Raw genomic sequence first — 22,519 nt, 5'->3', positions numbered from 1 at the left:
TCCTTTTATTCGGCTTCACACTTCAAATTCTATAATGAGAATCCTGATGCCTAAAACTCATCAAGACATTTTTAATTCAGATGACCTCAGAACCCAGCATATTCTGAGGCGACAGTAATGTTGACTATAGGTGATCTCAGGAGCAGTTGCGCCAGCAGGGTCACGTCTGAAAGAGCTCGTTTGGTGTCGTCAAATGCTCTGGTCATGTCCACTGACCACTCAAGCATGCACTGCCTTTAAGGGCACTAGACAAGGGGAGTATAAGTTCAGCAGTGTACTAAATGAAACGGCGATAGGTATTCACCATACCTAAAAATTCTTGTAGTCCCTTTGTCGTGTGGGGCAGTGAAAAATCACCCATGCTGAACTCTTCAATTTCATCCAGTTTGCTTCCAGCTTCTAGCCTGCCTTCGAGTTCACCTGGTCCATTTGCCAACATTTCCCTTCCCCTTCTTGATCTCACTGTCTCTATCTCCGGAAACAGCTTATCCACCGATGTCTATTGTACACCAACAGACTCTCACAGCTACCTGGACTACACCTCGTCCCACCCTGCTACTTGTAAAAACGCCATCCCCTTTACTCAATTCTCCTGCAGCTGTTCTCAAGATGAGGGTTTTTACATTCTAGAATGAAGGAGATGTCTCCCTTTTCAAAGAAAGAGGCTTCCCTTCCTCCACCATCAATGCTGCCCTCAACCGCAACTCTTCTACTTCATGCACATTTGCTCTTATCCCATCCTCCCACAACCTTACCAGGAATAGGGTTCTTCCTGTCCTCACCTAGCACCACACCAGCTTCCAAATCCAGCACTTAATTCTCCAAAACTTCCACCACCTCCAACTGGATCCCACCACCAAACACATCTTTCTGCCCCCCCCCCACCCACTTTCTGCTTTCCTCAGGGATTGCTCCCTACGCAAAACCCCTTGTCCATTCATCCCTCCCCATTGATCTCTTTCCTGGCACTTATTCTTTCAAGGAAGTGCTACACTTCCTCCCTCGCTACCATTCAGGGCTCCAAACAGTCCTTCCAGGTGAGGCAACACGTCACCTGCGAGTCTGTTGGTGTCATATACTGTGTTTGGTGCTCCAGGTGTGCCCTCCTGTGGACTATTCGATCTGTGTACAATGCCAAGCATTTCCACATCGGCAAACTCAGCCTTCACGCCGTTCAGCTTTTCTGAGCCCCGTCTATGCTCACAAGCAAACCGGTTAGCCAGTTGTGGAAATGTGGTGCTTGACCCCGTGCCTTGTGACGTGGACTTGGTGGGGTTTAGAGCAGACGAATTAATTCACATGTGGTAGCGCATGCACGAAACAGAGTCCTTGTGGGGAACTTACTGGGCATACAGGGTAACAACCCAAAGTCCTTTGTGTCTACCAGCCAGCAGTCCTTAAGTTCCACTAATTGTCCTTTGGAGCACAGGAGTTCTGTGCTGAGCAGAGGGCTTACAAATTCAGCCAAGACAACATCCCATGTGTAGTATCACCTGCTGAAGCCAAGGATCACACATCGTGTCCCATAAGTCCGGATCTGATCCCGTTGACAGCCTCCAGCGATGACCCATCACTCTCAACCTTATAATTAATGGGCGAACACAGCAGTGCACTCACTTGAATGCATCACACAGGAAGCATCGCCCGTAATGAACAATAGGCGAGCCCGGCGGCTGGTATCCACTGTGCTCAGAGATCTACAATGTCCCGACGTGCTGGCACTGAAGAAGCTGAGAGGCACGTCTTGGCATTCATACCGAAAACGTGCGTGGTAAAATCATAAGCCTGGTGTTGTCTGGTTCCAAGCTGCGCCTGTGAGTCTAATGGAGGCTCTGCTGGCAGGGTCTATTGAGGCAGGGAAAGGCGGAGGAACAATGCACCTCTGCCTGGATGGCCATAGGATATCAGCCATTTCAGTAAACTCCCTATAGTCCTTCATGGGTGCAGTGCAAACTTGATCAGGTATCTGCTGCATAAAGAGTTCTTTAAAAATAAAACAGGGTTAGTGATTGCCGAGGAGAAACAGCATGTGGTCCATTTGTTCTGAAGGCCTGGTGTCACCCAGGACGGGTAAAGGAGGGCAACTATTTGGCACGCTCGGAGTCAGACAATCCAAAATCCTGTGAGAGGTGAGTTTTCAGAGTGTCGTATTTATCACATGCAGGTGGACTCGCCACTCTGGCTGTAGTGGAACCACTTAGCGATCCCAGACTTAGTGGGTATTGTCCCCTGTGATTTCTCGCCTTGCGAGTGGGGCTTCCGCCAATGCCAACTTCATGTGGCATGCTGCTCCCAAGCCACATGTGGCTTCAAAGCGACTGGGTTGGTCAACATATCATTGAGAAACTCTGGAATCATCTCGGTATGTCAGAGCCGTCAGCGTAGGGTTTTGTGAATAAAAAAACGTGAGAGTCGTTTTACGTGCTTTAAAAAAGCTGCACCACTTTACTTCCATTACGAACAAGCCAGAAGCAGTCATCTTACTTTGACATTATTACATCAGACACCATCTCCTAAAGTGAACAGAACCACTTAATGGCCCTGTTTGTGAATTATGTAGAGCACAAATGCGTCATCTGTCGCCCATTACATTACCCTACAGTGTCGTCAGCAAGCTTTCAATATGGCACTGGAGCTGTGCTTAATCTCACAGTCATAAGTGTAAAGTGAGCAGAGCAGGGGGCTAAGCACACAACCTTGTGGTGCACCTGTGCTGATGGAGATTGTGAAGATGTTTTATATCACCAAAGACTCCAGCAAATTTCTGCGGATGTGCTGTGGAGAGCATTCTATTTTTGTCATTGCCTGCGATGGAGGGCTGCTGCCCAGATTTAAGAAAAAGCTGCAGAGGGTTGCAAACTCAGCCAGCTCCATCATGGGCACTAGACCTCCCTGCATTGAGTATATCTTCAAAAGCAGCCCCCTCAAATAGGCATCATTAAGGGCTTGCATCACCCAGGACACCCTCACTTTCTTATTAGTAACATCAGAGAGGAGGTAGAGTCAGAAGGTTCACACTCAATGGCTCAGGAAGAGTTTCTTTCCCTTCACCATCAGATTTCTGACTAGAGGCTCTGCTGCAACACAATACATTTCACAATAAATGTCAGTGATATTAAACTTGTTTCTGATTATACTCGTGCACAGTAAAACTATTCAATTATTGGCAAATCTTCAAGACCCTGGAAATACCTGCTCCTCAAATATTTACCAAATCATCTACTTAACACGTACTTGAAAAATAATAATTTCCTTCACAGGCCCAGAAAGCTAAGTGCGATGCTGACTTCCTGTGCTATCCTCGTGGAGTCTGCCTGCTCTCTTAGTGTTCACATGTATTTTTCTCTGGGTATATCACTTTTCTCCCAAGTGCCAAAGGTGAGCAAGAGAAGGAGCAGGATAGAATGAGAGAAGGTAAAAATTGCTGTGAAGTAAATGGGGGAGTGTCACAGATGCGATTACTCAGAGAACTAGCATGGAGTCAATGAGCCAAATGGCCTCTTTGTGCGATAAAAACATTTGAAAACATATGTGTAAATTAACAAGTCTCCTCCAAGGCATCTCCAAAACCTTGACATCCTTAAAGTTCAGACCGAGTCTGAATCCAACAGTCTAACTCAGGGATTCCCAATCTAGGATCTACAAACCCCTTGCTTAATGGTATTGGTTGATGGCATTATAAATGCTGGGAACTCCTGGAAGCATAACTAATTATTTATGAAAATCTCTGCAACACCTTTGAACTCCAAAATAAAGCTACCATCTTATTCTGTTTCTGCCAACATTTGCCAAAGTAATGGATGAAAATTCATGAGTATTAAGTTTGCAACAATGGAAACTTTGATCATGTATTAGATAGTTCGTGAATCAAGCACTGTTCCATTTAGCAAAAACTGAGGTGCATCAATTATTGCAATGTAATGTCCGCCCTCTAATTTGTGTGGGCTATGTGAAAGACATTACTTAGCATTCATCCTACATAAAGAGGATTTTCAAAGTTCAGACTTTGGACTGATTTTGAAATGCTACAACTTGACAGAAAAGTGATGTTGAAGAAGCCGTAAATTGCTCACAATGGCACAGCGAATACTTCTGGTTAACCTTGTTCCCTTTGATACTGGCAGTCTGGTAGCCCTCTCTCATCTAATGCACCGAGGAGAGGGGCCCAAAAGCAGGCTGAATGACATTCTCTGCTAAAAACATGGGCACCTACTGGACAAACTCATACTGCTCAATTTGCAAAAAAAAAAGTACAAGGCATGGTCCCTGAGGTAATTGTGAAATTATGAGGATGTATATGGAATATTTAGCACAGTAATGAATCATCTTTTCCAATCTCTGTTCCTGTTCTGCCCAAATCTCTTCCCAACCCTACCCCCACCTAACCCTCTCAGATTTTCTTTATCTCTGTTTTGACCTCCAGTGTTTATTCAGCTTCCCTTTAAGTCTCACCTGTGTTTCTCATTTCAGAATTTCTTTAATTTATTCATTGTGGTGTTGAGCCATCTTCTTAAGCACCATAGTCTTTCTGGAGAAGGTGCTTCCATAATGCGCTTAGACCAGAAGCTCCACAATGTGGATCCAGTGATAATGAAGGACTTACTTTCTGCCCATTATGCCGCTGGTGTTGAGGGCAGCAATGAAGGTCCTCCATCTCTGTCTGTCCTTGGCCACTCAGATGCAAAAGTATTTTTCATTGCTGTTTCTAAACAATTTTGTTTTACCCTTTGCCCCCCCCCCACCCCAGTAAGGGTTACTAGATCTGAGCTGAACCCCTGAACGTGGAGGACCGGTGGACCACTCTTAGTCTGGCTTCTACCCTTTGATCTGTTTGGCATGGGTGACCCTACCAAGAGCCAAAGCATAAAGCCCTGACTGGGTCATTGAGACAAGCAAGCCTTCAAACCCAATGACAAGGTTGATGTCCTCTTGGAGGGATGATGCACAAATGATGAAATATTTCCAAATCAGAAAAGTCTTGAAGGGGACCTTGCAGGTGATAATGATGTTCCATGTTCGTCTTGATAGTAAAGATCATGGGTTGGAAGAGAGCTGTTGAAACGCTCTAGGTCAGGGTTCCCAAACCTGGGTCCACAGACCCTTCGGTTAAAGGTCCATGGCATAAAAAAGATCGGGAACCCATGCTCTAGGTAGGTAACTGTGGCACATGTTGTAAATGTTACACACATTGTAAGTGCTACACACTGCAGCCAGTGGTGGAGGGAATAAAAATATAGAGTGGCTACTAGGGAGCCGATGAATGGTGGCAACCTTCTTAAACATTCTTGGGCCTCTACTACTCTGTACAGATGGAAACTTTGCAACACACTCCTGATGCGTGCCTTGTAGATGATAGAAAGGCTCTGGATGGTCAAGAGGTGAATCGTTCACCAGACAGCTTCCAATCTATGACTTGCTCTTGTATTTATGCAGGTGGTCCAGTTGTGTTTTTGGTCAACGGTATCCCAAAGATGCTGATGATGGCAGCTCAGAGCTAATATTGTTATTGGATATGTATGATAGACCCTTTCAATCTCTCTCCTGTTGGAAATGGTCATGGCCTGCCTCTTTTATGCATAAGTATCATCTCCTTTGAATCAAGCTATATCTAAGTGTTGTCCAGGCCTAACGTAAGCTTGGATTACATCATTTGCTTTAGAGATGCAAATGGAGTTGAACATTATGCACTCATAGCCAAACATCCCATCTCTGATCTTCTGAAACAAGCAGAGTCATTGTTGAAGCAATTGCAAAAGGTTAGTCATGGCCCTGAGCAACTTCAGCAGTGATGTCCTAGGGCTGGGATAATTGTCCTGCAACAATGACAGTCTGTGCAAACTACGATACCAACCGTGTTTTCCTTTTGATCCCCCTTGACAGCAGTTTTACCAATGCTCCTTGTTGCCACAGTCAATCAAATTTTGATTTGATGTCAAATGCAACAATATTTGTCTCACCCCGGGAGTCTAGCTCTTTGTTCCAGGATAGGACCAAGGCTGTGATGAGTTATGGAATGGATATGGCCCAAGCAAAATCCAAATGGCATTGTGAATAATTAACCTCTTGATAGTATTATCAACAGAAGTTTCCATCATTTGGTTAATGATTGTGATCGCATTGATTGGGCGGTAATTTTGAGATTTATCCTGCCTTTGGTGGACAGGACCGGACAGGAAGATGCTGATGTAGCAACTATATTGGAACAGATAGTTCTGGAGATCATATCTTCCTAACTAGCCTGTAGTTAAATAAGTTCCCTCTGGTGAATTGTTATTGAATTTATCCCTGACTGTCATCTAGACCCTGGTTTTGGTTCCAATCAACCACCCTCAACTACTCAGTAGACTAAAAATCTGCAGAAAGGAGCCCGAACCTGTATGCGATGTTTACTGAATAGCCTAGCAATGAAGAAACAAGCAATAAAGCTGATATTAAAATTATATTTTAAAGACCAGTTATATACAGCAAGATTAGAATACAAGGCATAATTTACAATGCAATTCACAGCAATTGTAAGAACAACAAGCATTAAACCAATGAAATGGTGTAACCACACAAGAACAAATTACATCTAAGTTATAGTTCCTAAGTGCCACATTTTGGTTCTCTTATCGTATCATTTTACATAGAAATATTCATTGTTAATCCAGGTTGTATTAATCACACTTCTGGCCACAAATTATTTGTACATTTTGGCTTGGTTGGAAATTGTCTTTTCAGATTTTCTTCTATTTATTAAAATGGTATTTGTAGGAATTTCCCTATTTTACTTCTCTGTTTAAAGGGCAGATATCAAAGTTCCCAAATTTCAATGGCCATCTGTTCCTGTTCAGTAACTGCACTTCTCATTCTCTAACCATGCTTGGATCACAGATACCTGTGAAGTAGGTGTGGCCTATGTTTTAATGTACATACTGCTATGTAGCTTATAATGGTTCAATTATAGAACTTAAATGGCTTTGATCTTCTATTCAATACTCATGATACCACCCTAACCTGTACACTCGTTGTCAATTATCTCAAATATCTGACATTTTACATTTTTGGGTGCAAATATCAGGATCCATAAAGTAAAATGTGGTTGATGTTATTTTGAAAATGTATTTTCCAAACCAAAACTATTAATTGATTCTCAATGATGTTAAACTTCAGCTGGAATATAGGAAGCTACATTGCCATGGTTACTGGAAATGCTCCATTTGTGATCAGGGCTTGATCCTCTATAGAGTTGAAACAATCCTTCCAGATGTTATTCTTGGTCGTGCTCTGTATTTGTATGTAAATTATCATTTCCGGGTACCTATGCATGGTGGCAAAGCAGTATTTGTTGCAACCTTTGAACTCGTTGAACCATTTCAGCACGTTTAGGAGTCAAGCAAAAAGGTCTGGATTCACCAATAAAACTAAGCCAAAGCAAGACAGCAGATTTCCTTCTTTGAAGGTCATTAGTGAGTCACATGCTACTTTTTTATGATTGTAGGTAAGGTTTTACAAACTATGTGATTTGAGGTCAAATCTCCAATTTGTTTGTGCGGGCGCTTGGTTTTTTGGCACATATCCACCATTATATGAATGACTGGAAGATGTCATCAGTCAGAATGCCACACAAAATGAACCTTTAAATAAACAACTGCAGATACTGGAAATCTAAAGACTTAACTTTTTTGCATCTGTGGAATTCTCTGCCCTGATATGTTTTTCTTGGTTTTGAACTCGGACAAAGATGAGTTGGCACATAATCTAGATGGATCATTGGGGAAAATTCTTCTTGGAAAAATAAAACAATCAGGAAGGTGCAATATAGGTTTATTGTCATGGTCTTGAGAACACAGAAATGCAAAATCATTTGAAAAAATGTAATATATCTCACCAGAGCCTCAATGTCCAAAAAGAGGTCTTCAGAATTCCATAGTGTGGATATGTTAACAAAATTATACATAGAATACAAACTTAAAGTAAAAGCAAAAAGTATTAAAGAAAATATAACAAGGAATTGCCTTTAAGTGCAGAGCAAGGAAGCTCGTATGTTGCAAACGTATTGTTGAGGCGAAGTGTCAAATCTCCTGTGAAACCAAGTTAGCTGATAGCTTGAAATATATTCAGCATATGGTGAGTGAGTGGGAGAGTGGTAATGGACTGGATGGTGTATGGGGAAGAAAATACCAGCACATATTTAATGCATCAAATTATTCAGCAACTGATTTTTTTCTTCTATAAATAGTTGCAGATTTGTTTTACACTTAGTGTGTAAGCTTTCATTTGCATGTATCAACCACATAATCAATAAGGCTTCATAGAATTCTCATTAACAACTGAAAGCCTGGAATCTTGGGTTAATTACTTTACGCTCCATAATTAAGCAAAGTCAAGGTCAAGATTTAGAAGTGTACAAACAAAAACATAAATATATCAGTGCTCTAAAAAAGTAACAGAACACAAACAGAAGCACTTTGTGTTCAAAAGTGTCACAAAATTAAGCTCGCAAACTACATTTCAAAGAAACCAATATGACTATGATTGTTTGCAATGGAGAAAAATATGAGTGTCATGCATTGAATTGCAATTCCTTGATGTTATCAGGAATGGAATATTTATGTTAGGAGCCATGACGACAAAGAACTCCCACACTAGATACAAGCACTTTGTGCCTTTCTTGCCTTTTCACATATTACATTAAAAGTGGTAAACTTTTTTGGAAAATTTCCCATACCAAAATATCCCCAATACATTATTATGTAGGCAATGCCCCATCAAAACTATCAATGTGACAGATATGCCATATTTTAGTCTTTGATGCTCCAGGCACAGAAGGTGGCAATAAATACTGAGAATGTCCATGTTTGCATTTTAATACATTAACAATAGAAGATGAGAATCTGTCCTTCCATCACCAAAAGTGTCACAAACCATCTTTTGAGCCGTCAAGTTTCATTTGGTACTGGGCGCAAATGGAAAGAGCCCCAGTGGGTGCTTTATAACAATAAAGTTGACAGTAATTTCACTCATGGAAGGCCTCAGGTATTCTACATGAGCTGGAATGAAATGACTGCTGACACATCACTTAAGATGTGATGCCAGTTCTCATCAACTTGAAGTTTACGAGGTAGTGAGTGAATTTGACCTGATGTGAGTCTCTGAAGGCTCGATCATATGTGGCTGAAATGGCAAACGGCGCACCAGTTTCCTGAATATCTTGATCAACTCTCGGCGAAATCTCTTCACGGAGAAGCAGTAGATGATGGGGTCAACACAGCTGTTTACGCTCAGCAAAGCCAAATTCAATTTGTGCACTATGTCTATGCCTTTGAGAGGGGAGCAGCCAGCTGCCTCTTTGGAGTTAGCCCTGCTTAGCTCCCAGGGGATTAGGGAAACATGGTAAGGTAAAACACAGACCAAAAATACAATAAGCATTCCTAGTACCATAGACCTAGCCAACCTTCGATGAATGCCCTTCAGAGCATTCCCCTGGGAGGAAAGAGTTTTCATAATTGAAACGTAGCTCAGTAGGACAAACAAGAAGGATATGAGGAAGAATACGAAAGATGCATACACGTAACTACTTCTGTCAGAGTATTCTTCGAAACATCTTGTGGCGTTAAGTCCCCACCTGGTTGTTTGTCGCTGCATCAATGCAGGAACGCCACAAGCTAACCAAAATATCCAGACGAAGCTGCAGGTGTACAGAGATCCCGTCGGTTCATTCAAAGGGATCGGGAGCTTTGTCATTCGTACCGTGCAGTACCTGTTAATGCTAATGAGGATCATAAAGGTCATGGCACTGTACGTCGCCACATAGTAGAACACTCCCGCCATCCGGCACATGGCTTCTGAGAAGATCCAGTCTCCACCTTTAAAGTAATAAACCACCCAGAAAGGCAGAGTGGCATTGAACGTGATGTCTGCCAGCGTAAGATTAATCAGGTACACTCGGATCGCTTTTTTGATCTTCCTGGCATTCTGAAGGAAAATGAGAAGGGCAATGAAGTTGCCAAAGAGTCCTACGAACAGGACCACCAAGTAGATGAGTGGGAGAATGAAGTTCTGAACTGGGTGCCAGGTGGTACATCCCTCATGGACAGCTCTGTCAATCAAACTGCGGTTGTCACTGTAGTTCATTGCCGTCTCCCTGTAGAACAGAAAAAATAACACAGGGGTAAACTCAAAAGGTACACTTTAGAAATTACAGGGCATCATAAAAGTGCATTCAGCAAATACTTGAAAAATTACTAACTGGAAATTAAGTCAAGTTTAAAACTCTGGCCTCTTGGTCAAATTTAGGAATATTTGCTGATTCTGTTATTTTAGCCAAGATTTTTAATAAACAATTACCTGGTATTATCAGCCACAGTTATCATCCCCTTGTCTAAGAAAAGATGTGCTGGCTTTGGAGAGGGTCCCAGGGAGGTTCATGAGAATGATGCGGGGAATGAAAGGGTTAACATATGAAGAGTGTTTGATGGTTCTGGGCCTGCATTTGAGCTTAGAAGAATGGGGGGAGGCAGAAATCTCATTGAAATCTATCAAATATTTAAAGGCCTAGATATTGGACATGGAGGGGATGTTTTCAAGACTGGGGGAGCAGAGGACCAGAGGGCACAGCCACAGAATACAAGGATGCCCCTTTCGAACAGAAATGAGGAGGAATTTCTTCAGCCAGAGGGTAGTGAATCTGTGGAGTTCATTGTCCCAAAAGATAATGGAGGTCAAATGCTTGGATATATTTATAGCGGAGGTTAATAGATGTCAAAGGTTACAAGAAGGCAGGAGATTGGGGTTGAGGGCGATAATAAATCAGTAATGTTGGAATGGCAGAACAGACACAATTTGCAGAATGGCTGAATTCTGCTCCTATGTCTGATGGCCTTTTATAAACGTACCAATACAAAATATATCATAAGAATGGAATGTATTCACGCTCCACACAGTCATCATTTCCCTGCTTCAGTTATAGCTGTAATGTACACATGAATCTGATCAGATTTACAGCCATATGCTCCTGCCTTACTGCTGCCTGATCCCGATGTCATAAACTGCCCTCAGGGAGACTAATGCTGTAATAGCCCCATCATTATGTCTGTCACTGCCACTGAAAGAGGAACCAGCTGTTTTAATGAGCAGCGGACAGGACAATGACTAAAGAAAACATGAAAAAAATACATATAATCAAGAATTTCACTTTGGGCTTAATTGACAAATTCTCTTTAGAATTACTTTAATTTTACTAAGTTTACATGAAAAAATTCCTTCATGTATTGTGAGTAGTAATCTGATGCATTTTAGTTAACATAGGATAAACTTGTTTTCTACTGTAAGCTGCATGCCTTTAATCAAGAACTTATAGTTATGGAAGTGAATACCCAAGGGGTTGTACAATAGACAGCAGTTACGATATAGCCCATTCTACTACCCATACTGCTGGGGCATATGGGGTATCCCGGGAGGGGCAGCACCTCTGGTGAAGGGGCTTGTCGTGTCCATTCTGGGGCAGCTCACTCACCATTGGTCCCCACCAGACACTCACCCAAGTAGCCTTTTGCATGTGACCCCTTTAACAGGGGGGCTAAACCAGGTGCAGGGTAGCCAGCAGTTACATATACGTGTGTATACACACACACATATATATATATATATATATATATATATATATATATATATATAGCTAGGGTTCCTAAGACTTTTGCACCGTGCTGTAGTAATTTTATGTATTGCACTGTACTGCTACCTCAAATAAAAACCCAAATTTCATGACGTATGTGAGTGATGATAAACCTGATTCTGATCTGGGTCTCTATTGTGGACTGAGAGTGGGAAGGGGGCAGGGAGAGGGGAATCATGGTTGGGGAAAGGGGGAAAGAAGCAGAAAACACCAGAGGGACATTCTGTAATGATCCATAAACCAATTGACTGGAATCAAATTACCTTGCCCGGTGTGTCAGGGTTGGGTTTGATTGCACCCGCACCACATCCCATCCCATCCCTGGCACTCCCTCTCTGCCACCCGTCCCACACCCCTCCGGTGGTGCTCCACCCAGATCATTCCCAACATCCTTTGCTCTCGTGAGATTTACAAACTCGCTCTCCACTCCATATTGACAAATACGGTACTGCATAAATGAATTAGGAGGCATAGCAATATATATATATATATGTGTGTGCCTTAAGACTTGCACAGAACTATAATCTAACGTGGTTCTATCTGATGTTGACTTCAAACACTGGGCTCACTGACTTTGGTCTTGGACGGCCAGGTCAACTTTCCTGCAACAACTACAAACAGTGCTGGCTTCTCTCAGTACAAGTGGGACCCATTGTTATTAGACTGCAGCTGGTGAAGGACAACCTCATTCAAATGACGTGCACGTTATCAGCCTCAGCGGGGAGGTCGTCGGGGGAATAATCGCATTAGCTGGGAGTGGCTACGTGCACCTGTTTGATTAATTTACCCTTTTCGAGAGAGAAAAAAACTGAAAACGCCTGCCTCGACATACCAGGAACTGCAGTCACGGTCTATCTAGTTTGCAGTTCGGAACTGACTGAACTCTTTCCTGCCAGCTCACCACGTGATGATTATCATCTGACTCCGTGGTACCAGCTGAATGATGTGAATTAAACTGATTACAGCTCAGCACTGAACCGGAGATAAAGTTGGGTGGCTCCATGTTCCAAAACACAGTGCTGGTCTTACAGCCAGCAAAGAGCAAACTGTTTCTGATGCTGGTTATTTCTCGTCAAAGCTTGAGTATAGCAATTACTTCTTTCTATTGTATACTTCACTGAACCTATCACATTCTGCACCTTATTTAAGTTTATTTTCTGTTTTACCTGATGGGAAAAGATTGCTTCTGATGCAATAATATCTTCACGCGTTCCGTTCACGGTCAGGAGATCAGTGGAGAATGCCTTTTTGCAAGTGTGAGGTATGTAATCAAAATGATGAGATAGCTTCCCACCATTGATACAGTCTGTGATACTTTTCAAACGGAAGGCACCGTTAGCTGTCAGATCTCCACAAGATGTGTTGCTTACTTCTGCATCATATTGAACAGAGGTGGAAAAAAGCAACCAACTTACTGGCTCACCCAGAGTGTTCAAATAGATGACAGCATGAGGTAAAGTTTGAGCATTTTAAGTGAGGTTTTATTTTTAGGAGCAGTATTACACAAAAGGGAAGATTTTTTCTCCCATTTCTCTCTCAGTGAGCAAGACAGAAACGAATCAATTTAGTGTTCTAGGATATGCATTTATAATCTTACACTTTTTTTGAAGGGAGCAGCCACTGTCAACGTGGTGATCAGCAGAGGCGCAACATTAATAAGCGGCCCATTTGTTAATGGACACCGGACAGCCAAATTGTAATGCAAACTTACGTCATGTTTAAGGGCTCGTCAGTCACGTTCCACAGCAGCGACCACGTTGCTTCTTCCATAGCTGGATCCCTCTGCAGCACACAGCCTGTAAGAATGGAACAATGCATGTCAGAAGAGCTACAGTTTACACCAGGTTCTAGAGCCTTTTGCAGCCCATGACCAAATGTGATGAAGCATCACAGGTACATAAGAAATGTATGAAGTATTCATAAGGAAAACATAAGCAGAACTTAAACACAATTTTTACAAGAAAGAACACAATTGGAACAAAAAAAGGACAATTTAAATGCAAAGTGGTCAAAGTGGCCATAATACTGCTGAACTGTAGTGATTAGAGTTATCATTTTCCAATTGGTTTGAACTTTCCTGAGTTCAAGAAATCTTGAAAGATTGTAAACAATGCATCCATTATCTTGACACCTCCTACATTTTAATGCGCTGTGAGGCAGATCATCAAGTCCAGGGGCGTGTTGGCCTACAGTCCCACTGGTTTGCCTTGTACAGTTTTCTAGCAATTGTGATTAGCAATCCGTCTCTTTCATACCCACATCTTCTACCTCAGCTACTTTCTTCCTCTTTATATACTTGTAAAAGCTCTTATGATTTTATTTTTCTTTCTAAATGTTATTTTTCTTTCAGTATGACACTTGTTTTATCTCAGGAAGGATCTTCCTTCAGCTGGAGATGTTAAACCCTGTACTTTACAAACTCCGCTACCCAACAATTAAAAAACAAAAAAGTTGAAAAAAAAACTCAGTTGGACCAAGATGTTTCTGTGGAGGGAGGAGTAGAGCTAAATGCTTTAGGCTGATAGCCTTTCATTCAGTCTACTATGTGGAGTCCTTATTATTTGTCCAGAGTGTTCTAAATGAACAGCAAAGTGAATTGCAGTACTAACAATTACTAAATGGCAATGTTTGTCCAAGTGTAACAGGCACTCAGGACCACAGTAACATCTGCTGAGTTTACGACACACTTTCTGCGTAAATGACACATTTATAAGAAATCAAAAGCAGCAAGTCTTTCACAGCGTAGCACATCCTGCAGAAATCCCCTATGTATTGTTCAATATAACCACATGCTAAAATGCTCAGCATACTGTCTCCAACTCTACCAGGCTAGATAGGCTGAAATAATTTAAAGATGTTGGGCGTTAGAGGTTCAACAATTCCAGACGGGACAATAAGAAAGTGACTCAAGATACAGAAGTCAACAACTGTGAGAAAGGAATTAGGTTTTCAAGACCAAATCAGGGCGGACCAATAAATGAAGGAGTCTTGATTATAGTTTGCAAAAGGTGAAGTAGACTTTAATCAGTACATACTACCTGTGGTTTGTGACGAGGTGTAACTTGGTAATAGTGGTGGACTTTCTCTGCTCTGAAAGCCAGGCCCAGGATGCCAGCTATTTTCCATGATCATCTCCTAGAGAGTGATCTTGGTCGCAATTCCTTGCCTGCTGCCAGTAGCAGAATTGCTGGATGTCCCAAAGCATTAATGTGTGCAATTGTACTGTGTGAGATTAAAAGGTAAACACATGTCTACCCTCCTCCACCCCTTTCCTTTATTGTCCCAAAGGTGCCTGAAGTAGAGATTCCTCCCAGGGAGAAAATGAAATTTGAGTCTTGGGATTTAGCCCGGTGCATGCCTTCCAATTTCACAGTAAAGCTGGTAAAAGTGTGGAGCATTAACCCGTATTCTCCACAAACTGCTGTGGATTAAAAAGTGAAGATAAGATTGATTATGTCGAAGAGCCCAGACTTGAAACATTAACTGTTTGTCTTCCCACAGTTGCTGAGTTTTTGATTATGACAGAAAAGACATGCTGAGATGGAAATCAGAATTCTAAGAAGAAACAATGTATTGTGATGCTCTAGTCAGATTACAACCCACCCAGACACCACCTGCTCTGGCTCTCATTCACGTGAAAAGCCTACTGTAGCCTGGACTTCTAATTACAGCCCTGAAATTCGTGGTCAGAAATGAAACATACACTTGCTGAATGTTTATCACACTAACAGCTGTGAGGCCTGTGCCACACTCACTTGCTAGATAGTCAAAATGGATGATCTCCTAAACTGGTCAGCGTTGTGAGATCTAAAATACAATTGCTATCTGTTCATACCTTTCCAACAGGTTGACTGTAGCTGCACTGCAAATAACATTGACACCTATGAAACTGGTACACCACCTGCTTGGTAAATGTGGCTAAGTGGTTAAGATGAAAGCCTTTGTGTCCATATTCTCGCTGCATAAAACAATTCTCTTGCAGTTTGTTTTGATTCTCTTTGTCAATCCCCTCTATTTTCCGTCCTCCATCCAGTCCTCCCTCTACCTACTTCCCCTTTACCTGCCGTGATTTTAAGTACCACTATCAGACACCCAGAAACTCCTGTACTGGAGAGCAAAGAGAGCTTCCCTAATCTATCCACATAACTGAAGTCCGTCAGCTCTGCTCTCAGTTCAGTATTTTCTTGTTGTACCCACTCTGAAGCCTTCACATCTTTATGGTGTGTGAAGCATCCACATAAGACCAGTGTTTTATAAAGATCCACCTTGACTTTGGTGCTCTTGGACTGAATTCTCTGTTTGTCCAGCTCAGGATTCCAGATTATCTTTTAATCAGATTCTGAACCTGACTCACTACTTCCTATCAACAATGTATACACACTCTGAAATGTCTCTGCTCTTATTAGTCATGGACCTTAAGACATAGGAGCAGAATTGGGCCATTCAGCCCATCAAGAATACTCTACAATTTTACCATGGCTTATTTATTATACCTGTCAGCCCCATTTTTCTGCCTTCTCCCCGTAACCTTTGATGTCCTTACTAATCAAGAACCTGTCAACCTCCACTTCAAATATATCCCAATGAACTGGCCTCCACAGACATATGTGGCAGTGTATTATTACTCTTTTAAATTGTGCCATTCAGTTTTGTTGCTTCTTCCCATCCTTTCTATCAAAAGCTAGCACTTCACATTTCTCAGTGTTAAGTTCCATCCACGACAAATCAAACCTCTTCACCGTTCTGTCCTTGACACAACAAATTCTAAAAATTTGAAGCAAAACCAAAAATAAAATGGCAGGCATACTTAAATCAAGCAGTATCTGTGGAGAGAGAAACAGAGTCAGCGTTTCAGGCTAATGGCCCTTTATCACTTCTACTGAAGGGCCATTGATCTAAAACATTTTTCACACTAGCCCACTCACTTCACCAAAAGACAGTTAGGTTGGTTGGACACAATCTACCCTTAACAAATCCATGATCACTTCCGCTAATTAACCCACATCGTGCCATATGCTGATAATTCTGGCCACGATTGTTGCAGAATGTCCCCATCCAAAGGTTTGTCTATCCAATTAGTAGGTGCTGAATTTATCCATTCACCATTTGTTTTGAACAAGGGTGTATCTTTTCAATTTTCCAGTCCTTGCTGACAGAGATATCTGGAGGATTAAGGCTGGCTTCTCTGCAATGTCCACCCTCATTTCCCTCAGTAAATCACCTGCCAGACCAGATGATTTAAGTAAGGAGCATTTACCCATTCTAGTCTCACTAACTGATTAATTTGTAGCTCAGCCAGAATCTCGAACCATATCTACTTTTGTAAGACCTACTGAAGCTCCTCCTGCCTTGGTAAAGCTGCTGTTAAGCCTTCATTTATGTGCCTGCCGCCTTGGGGACACTATCAAAAGGCAATGCCTCAGAAAGGCAACATCGATCATTAAGGATCCCCTTCACCTAGGACGTGTCCCCTTCAAATTATTGCCATCAGAAGGGAGGTACAGGAGCCCAAAGACACTCACTTAGCATTATTAGGAACAGCTTCTTCCCCTCCACCATTAGATTTATGAAGTGATAAATGAATCCATGAACACTACCTCACTATTTTTGCACAACTTATTCAATATTTTATATATATTTATTCATGTAATTTATAGTGTATTTTTGTGTATTGTCCTGAACTACTGTCACAAAGCAACAACTTTCATGACTTATGTCAGTGATAATAAATTCTGATCCCAAGAGCAGCTTTTCTTTCTCGGTCTCTCTTCAGCCTCAGCTCCCTTCCTACACCTCTACTGCTGTCACGTGCCTGTAAAGTACTCTTAGAATCCCTTTTATGTTTGCTGCCTGTGTTTTCTCTCATTTTCTCTTTCTATGTCCCTTATTTCCTTTATTTCTTAATGTTTTCTACATTCTGTAATCGGCCAAGTTCTCACTTGGCATTTGGCACAGGCTCTTTTAGTTCTGCTTTCTGTAAAATGTGGTTCCCTGATCAGGAGAGCAACAGAGTTGTCTGCTACAACTTTAAAGTGTAGATGTTTGTATTGCTAATATGAGGAGCATAATTTTAAGGTGAGTGGAGGAAAATACAGGGAGGATGTCAAAGTACAGCCCTGTGCAGAACTCTCGGACCTGTAGGCAGAGTACCACAAGACTTCTGCACAGTACCTTATTTGTCAATGTGGAGCGGAGAGTGAGTTTGTAAATCTGGCAGGATCAAAGGATATTGGGAATGGAGAGGGTGAAGTGCTGCAGGAAGGATGTGGGACAGGTGGCAGAGAAGGAGTGCCAGAGGTAGGGGGTGGCATAGGTGCGGACCCACCCAGCACTGAGACATCAGGCAAGGTCATTTGATTCCAAACAACTGGCTTATTGATCATTACAAGAAGTCTCCCTGGTGCACTTTGCTCCTTCCCCTCTCCTTTCCCCCTTTCCCAACCATGACTTCCCCTCTCCCTGCCCCCATCCCACGTGAGACCCATGTCAAAATCGGGTTTATCATCAGTCACGTATGTCGTGAATTTTTTTCTGTGGCAGCAGAACAACACGATACATAAAATTACTACAGTATCGTGCAAAAGACGTGGGCAACCTAGCTATATATATGTGCCTCAGACGGTTGCCCAATATCTACATTTTTTTGCACAGAATGCTGCATGTGTGGAATGCCCTGCTGGGGTAGTATAGAGGCAGATGCATTAGGGCATTTAAGGAAATTTTAGATAGACACATTGAGGGATAGTTAGGAGGGAAGGTTAGATTGATCTTAGAGTAGGTTGAAAGGTTGGCATAACAATGTGGGCTGAAAGCCTGTACTGTGCTGTAATATTCTATGTTCTATCAAATGCTAGTTCCGAAACAGCTTTCATTTAAGTTCTCGTTGAAGCCGGTAAATGTTAACTCTAATATACACATTGGAGATGGTTGGGATGCATGTTTGTGTCTCTCTGGGAAAGTGATGAACAGAGAACCAAGTCATTTCCACAGGAAGAGATGTTAAATAAACATTAGTTTCAGACACTATCAGGTGCTAATGATAGAGTTCTGGAAACAACCCTGGAAATTGCAAACCAAGGAGCTCCTACAAAAGCAAAGGAAAACAAGAGAAAATAATTTAAAAATAAAGTGTATTTTCCGTAACTTCATTGTACATTTAATTTCTACTGACTTCTGGGATGTATTTATATGCGGACGATTTAGGATTATATTGGAATGTTAATTTTGCATTTGTTTGTAGTAACTAAATTTCATTCGCTTAACATATAAAATAAACATGTTGTGATATGCCTTTCTGTTTTCGCAGGAGCATATGGAGATAGAATCAGGGCCATTTATTTGTCATTATGTTTGACGTTGTTGTAACAGTAATTTTAGAAAAATCACCACAGATCGATAGTGTGGGGGCTGCATGATGTACAATGTGAAACAATCTTATCACAATGACTATGCTTACAAGTATCATAAATACATTAAAGCCATTTGCTGCATGCATGATACCAAGATTCACAAAAATGGAAAATACCCAGAGCAGATTCTCAAACTATGAAGTTAATGAATTTTAGTCAAAGTGTCTGTATGTAATCGTAACTCTCTGCCTTCAATCAACCTAGAATGGAAATGAGAAAATAAAAGAGTTGAACAATCTGATTACTGTTCGTTTATATATTCATTAATGTTAAACAAGGCACAGAGAAGGCTGGGTTGCATTAGCTCCTTTGGCTGGGTGCTTCAATACCATCCAAAGGGAAGAAGTTTGTCTCTGGACACCAGCACATAAAGCATGAAAGGATAACTCTCTGCGGATCGCACTCACGTCTGTTAAATTCAATCCCTCAATGGAATCTGAGATCCAGAGGCAAGTACAGATACTCTCGCAAACAGTTAGCATAACGAATGCAGAACGCCCCTGAGTATCTGGCTGTGCACGTGAGCAATGTACCAGAGAACTGACAAGACCACCTGCAGTTTCAACATGATTCATATTAACTTGAATGGAAATAGTGTCAACGTAGGTAAAAACAGGGCAACCCACTCATTGTCACCCAAGTTATGCAATCACCAGAAGTTTAAACGACCCAATTACTCTCAAGAGTAATTGGGGGTGGTTAAGGAACTAATTGGGTTCAACAAGGTCTTTAAAAAAATCATTAGCCATACAAAACCTGCAGTGAGAAGTTAAACTGAGAAAGTGCTAGTGTCCGTAACCTATGAAATAGAGACTGAGAATCATCGGTTGCTGAGTTGATATTGTGAGCACAGAACACAATGTTCGAGCACAGTAATGTATCGGGGAGCTCTGAAAGTAGGGTTGGTATCTGGAGCAAGCTGGAAGTGTCAATCAACATGAAACAGTGTGGTGTCAGGTTAAGTTCATATTGCACTTGATCCTACAAGTACTCAAAATGTCACTTTCAGATTCATTTTATTGCATCAATTGCCATTAAACTAATATGACTTTAAGCAACTTCATCACAATAAAGCACCTAAGACATCATAATTGAGGACAATGTTCCTTTAAGTGAACAGTACCTATTTTATACGCAAAGAGAACAGACAACCAATAGCAAGCCAAGGAGGGAAATTTGAACAAGCTCTATATTTAGCCAGCATGCACACTGATGAATAAACTTTTGGTGATTGAATAACTTGGATGATATGGACTAGATTGCCCATTATATTTAAATCCATACTCAACCCATTAAACCTTATTCTCTAATAAAATACAGGACAAAATTCACTTTTGATCCACTGAGTACTCACAGAGAAAAAACAACAAGAATGTAATTTGAAAATTACAGAGGGTTCTCATTAGTACCTTTTTCAGTATTAGGTTTAACATCACCAGCATATGGTGTGAAGTTTTTTTAACTTTATAGCAGCTGTACAATGAAATATATGAGAAATAGACAGAAAGAAAAAATACTGAATTACAGTAAGCACATATATGTCTGTTAAATAGTTAAGTTAAAATAAGTAGCACAAGAAAAAGTAATGAGTTAGTGTACATGGGTTCAATTTTGAATTTATTGGTTCTACAAAAGTCTTGGGCAGTTTCTTCATTCTACAAAATTCTTTGTGTGCTTGTATAATTTGAGTTACAAAAATGATGTTAGGGCACAGGTTATGGGTTAATGGCCTTTCTTCACACAACATGCTCTGAATTTAAATTAGGAAGTGGGGGAGTCATTAAACCAGAGAAATAAACTGTCCCACACCGAGGACTGAAACATCAGATGATTCAATCCACTTACTCTCATTCTCTAATCAGAGAGAAGCACCGCCACACTGACAGGCTCCAAGTGTGGGTCACCTCAGCCATCCCATGTTTCAACATAAACATCTCAGGTTATACTGCATACATGATTTGAAAAGGGCACAGAAAATGACAGGCAGCCAAATATGCAGCGAAGTAAAAGAGTTTTATCTGATGCAAACGAGGTAAGATTGAAGCATAAACACCTTTGAGCCTCTTTATGCTAATAAATTTAGGAATTTGAACTGAAGTACTCACCAGTGTCCCCAAGTCAGTAGTTGATTAACTGTGGATTCAGAATGTGCTGAAGAAATAAACTGGAGGAAAATCTTGCAGTGGCATGTTCTTGGTGCAATTTACACACTAGCAGTCATTGTTCATGTAAACTGAAAAGCCAAAACAAAGTTGGAATTCCTAGCCCTTTTGACAGTTGCCGTTTAGACACACCCCTCCTCATTCATTGGTTCGTGGTTTGTTTTGGAACTCTATGACGGCTAGGGTTGCGTCTAATCTATTTCATCTCTTTTCACCGCTTTAATCAAAATTCTGATTTCCTGTAAATTACTTCGTGTACCTGTATCTTACTGACTACACTGGTTTAGCACTTCGGGGAGCTGGTGGAGTTTTTAGATCACTTAATTGTCTATGGGACTTTCTGTTTAATATCAGTATCAGTGTTTTAATCTAGTTTGCAGGTTAAGAGGAAATGATCACATATCTCATCCCAGTAATAATTTAATCGGGGAATAGTGCTAATGGTTTGTGTGGACATTTGATAGTTAAAATGAACAATATTCTTCCTTCATAGAGGCAAGTTAATCCACTGGAGGGAGCAGATTGAATCTGAGGAAGACTGAATCGAGAAATCAAAATGGGTATTGTCTAAAAGCTGCTTGCCTTGTTAACAAATTACTGTGGTAGTTGTAGTCAGCAAGTATTTGAAAAAACAAAATCAGCTGCATTCTCGTGTCATTTCATTCCAAGCTCTTTGGAATGCCCTATCAGAGAACCTTCAGTTCAGAACCTGACTATCTCTGCAACACCAATGATATTCTCTTTGACTGTGACCACTGCACTTCCTCCAGCAAGCCTCCTACGTTTTCATTCATCATAGCAGGCTTCTCTCTGAGTGCTCAAATATCTCAAATGGTTTCTCCTACGCCAGGAGACCAGCTTTCGTCTGTGAGGTAAATCCACTCAATACTGTCTCTTTGCCACCTCATATCCTACATATATATTTATTTAATTAGAAATACAACTCAGTAAAAGGCCCTTCCAGCCTAATGAGCCTACACTGCCCATCCATACTTACTAACCCCATGCGTCTGAAATGTGGGAGGAAAGCCCAAGGGGTCACGGAGAGAACATACAAATTCCTTACGGAAATTGAATCCATGCTGCCATGAAGTGACTACCTGACCTTTGTTAACCTCTACCCAAGCACACATAACTTTGGATGTGAATGCTTTAATCTCCAGAACTACCTGACACTGAACAAAGTAATGCTCATCACCAGTATTCCTTTGACGATCTTCCTTCATGATCCATTTCCAAGCCACTGACTATCGGTACCCGTCACCCTCCAGGTGCTGCAGAATCGTTGATCC

General features: G+C 41.4%; 1 protein-coding gene across 1 annotated transcript; it reads right to left on the bottom strand.

Moving 5' to 3' along the window:
- Positions 1-6,462: 6,462 nt before the first annotated feature.
- LOC132383350 (platelet-activating factor receptor-like) lies at positions 6,463-21,322 on the bottom strand. Its single transcript, XM_059954244.1, has 3 exons — positions 21,171-21,322; positions 13,368-13,452; positions 6,463-10,126 (listed from the first exon to the last, which is right to left on the bottom strand). Exons 2-3 carry the CDS (start codon positions 13,424-13,426, stop codon positions 9,097-9,099), a joined length of 1,089 nt encoding a protein of 362 aa, XP_059810227.1. The 5' UTR covers positions 13,427-13,452; positions 21,171-21,322; the 3' UTR covers positions 6,463-9,096.
- Between the last annotated feature and the right edge of the window lie 1,197 nt (positions 21,323-22,519).

The sequence above is a fragment of the Hypanus sabinus genome, chromosome 30, assembly GCF_030144855.1.
Source record: "Hypanus sabinus isolate sHypSab1 chromosome 30, sHypSab1.hap1, whole genome shotgun sequence".
NCBI classification, from domain to species: Eukaryota; Metazoa; Chordata; class Chondrichthyes; order Myliobatiformes; family Dasyatidae; genus Hypanus; species Hypanus sabinus.
Note: the sequence above shows the minus strand (reverse complement) of the source record. Positions and strands in the feature narration are given on the sequence as shown.

Bases quoted from the DNA above. Each gene is read 5' to 3' on its own strand.
- LOC132383350 (XM_059954244.1), bottom strand. From the start codon at position 13,426: ATGGAAGAAGCAACGTGGTCGCTGCTGTGGAACGTGACTGACGAGCCC. The intron at 10,127-13,367 runs GTAAGTTTGCAT...TCTGTTCTACAG, and splicing joins GACGAGCCCTTAAACATGAC to GGAGACGGCAATGAACTACA.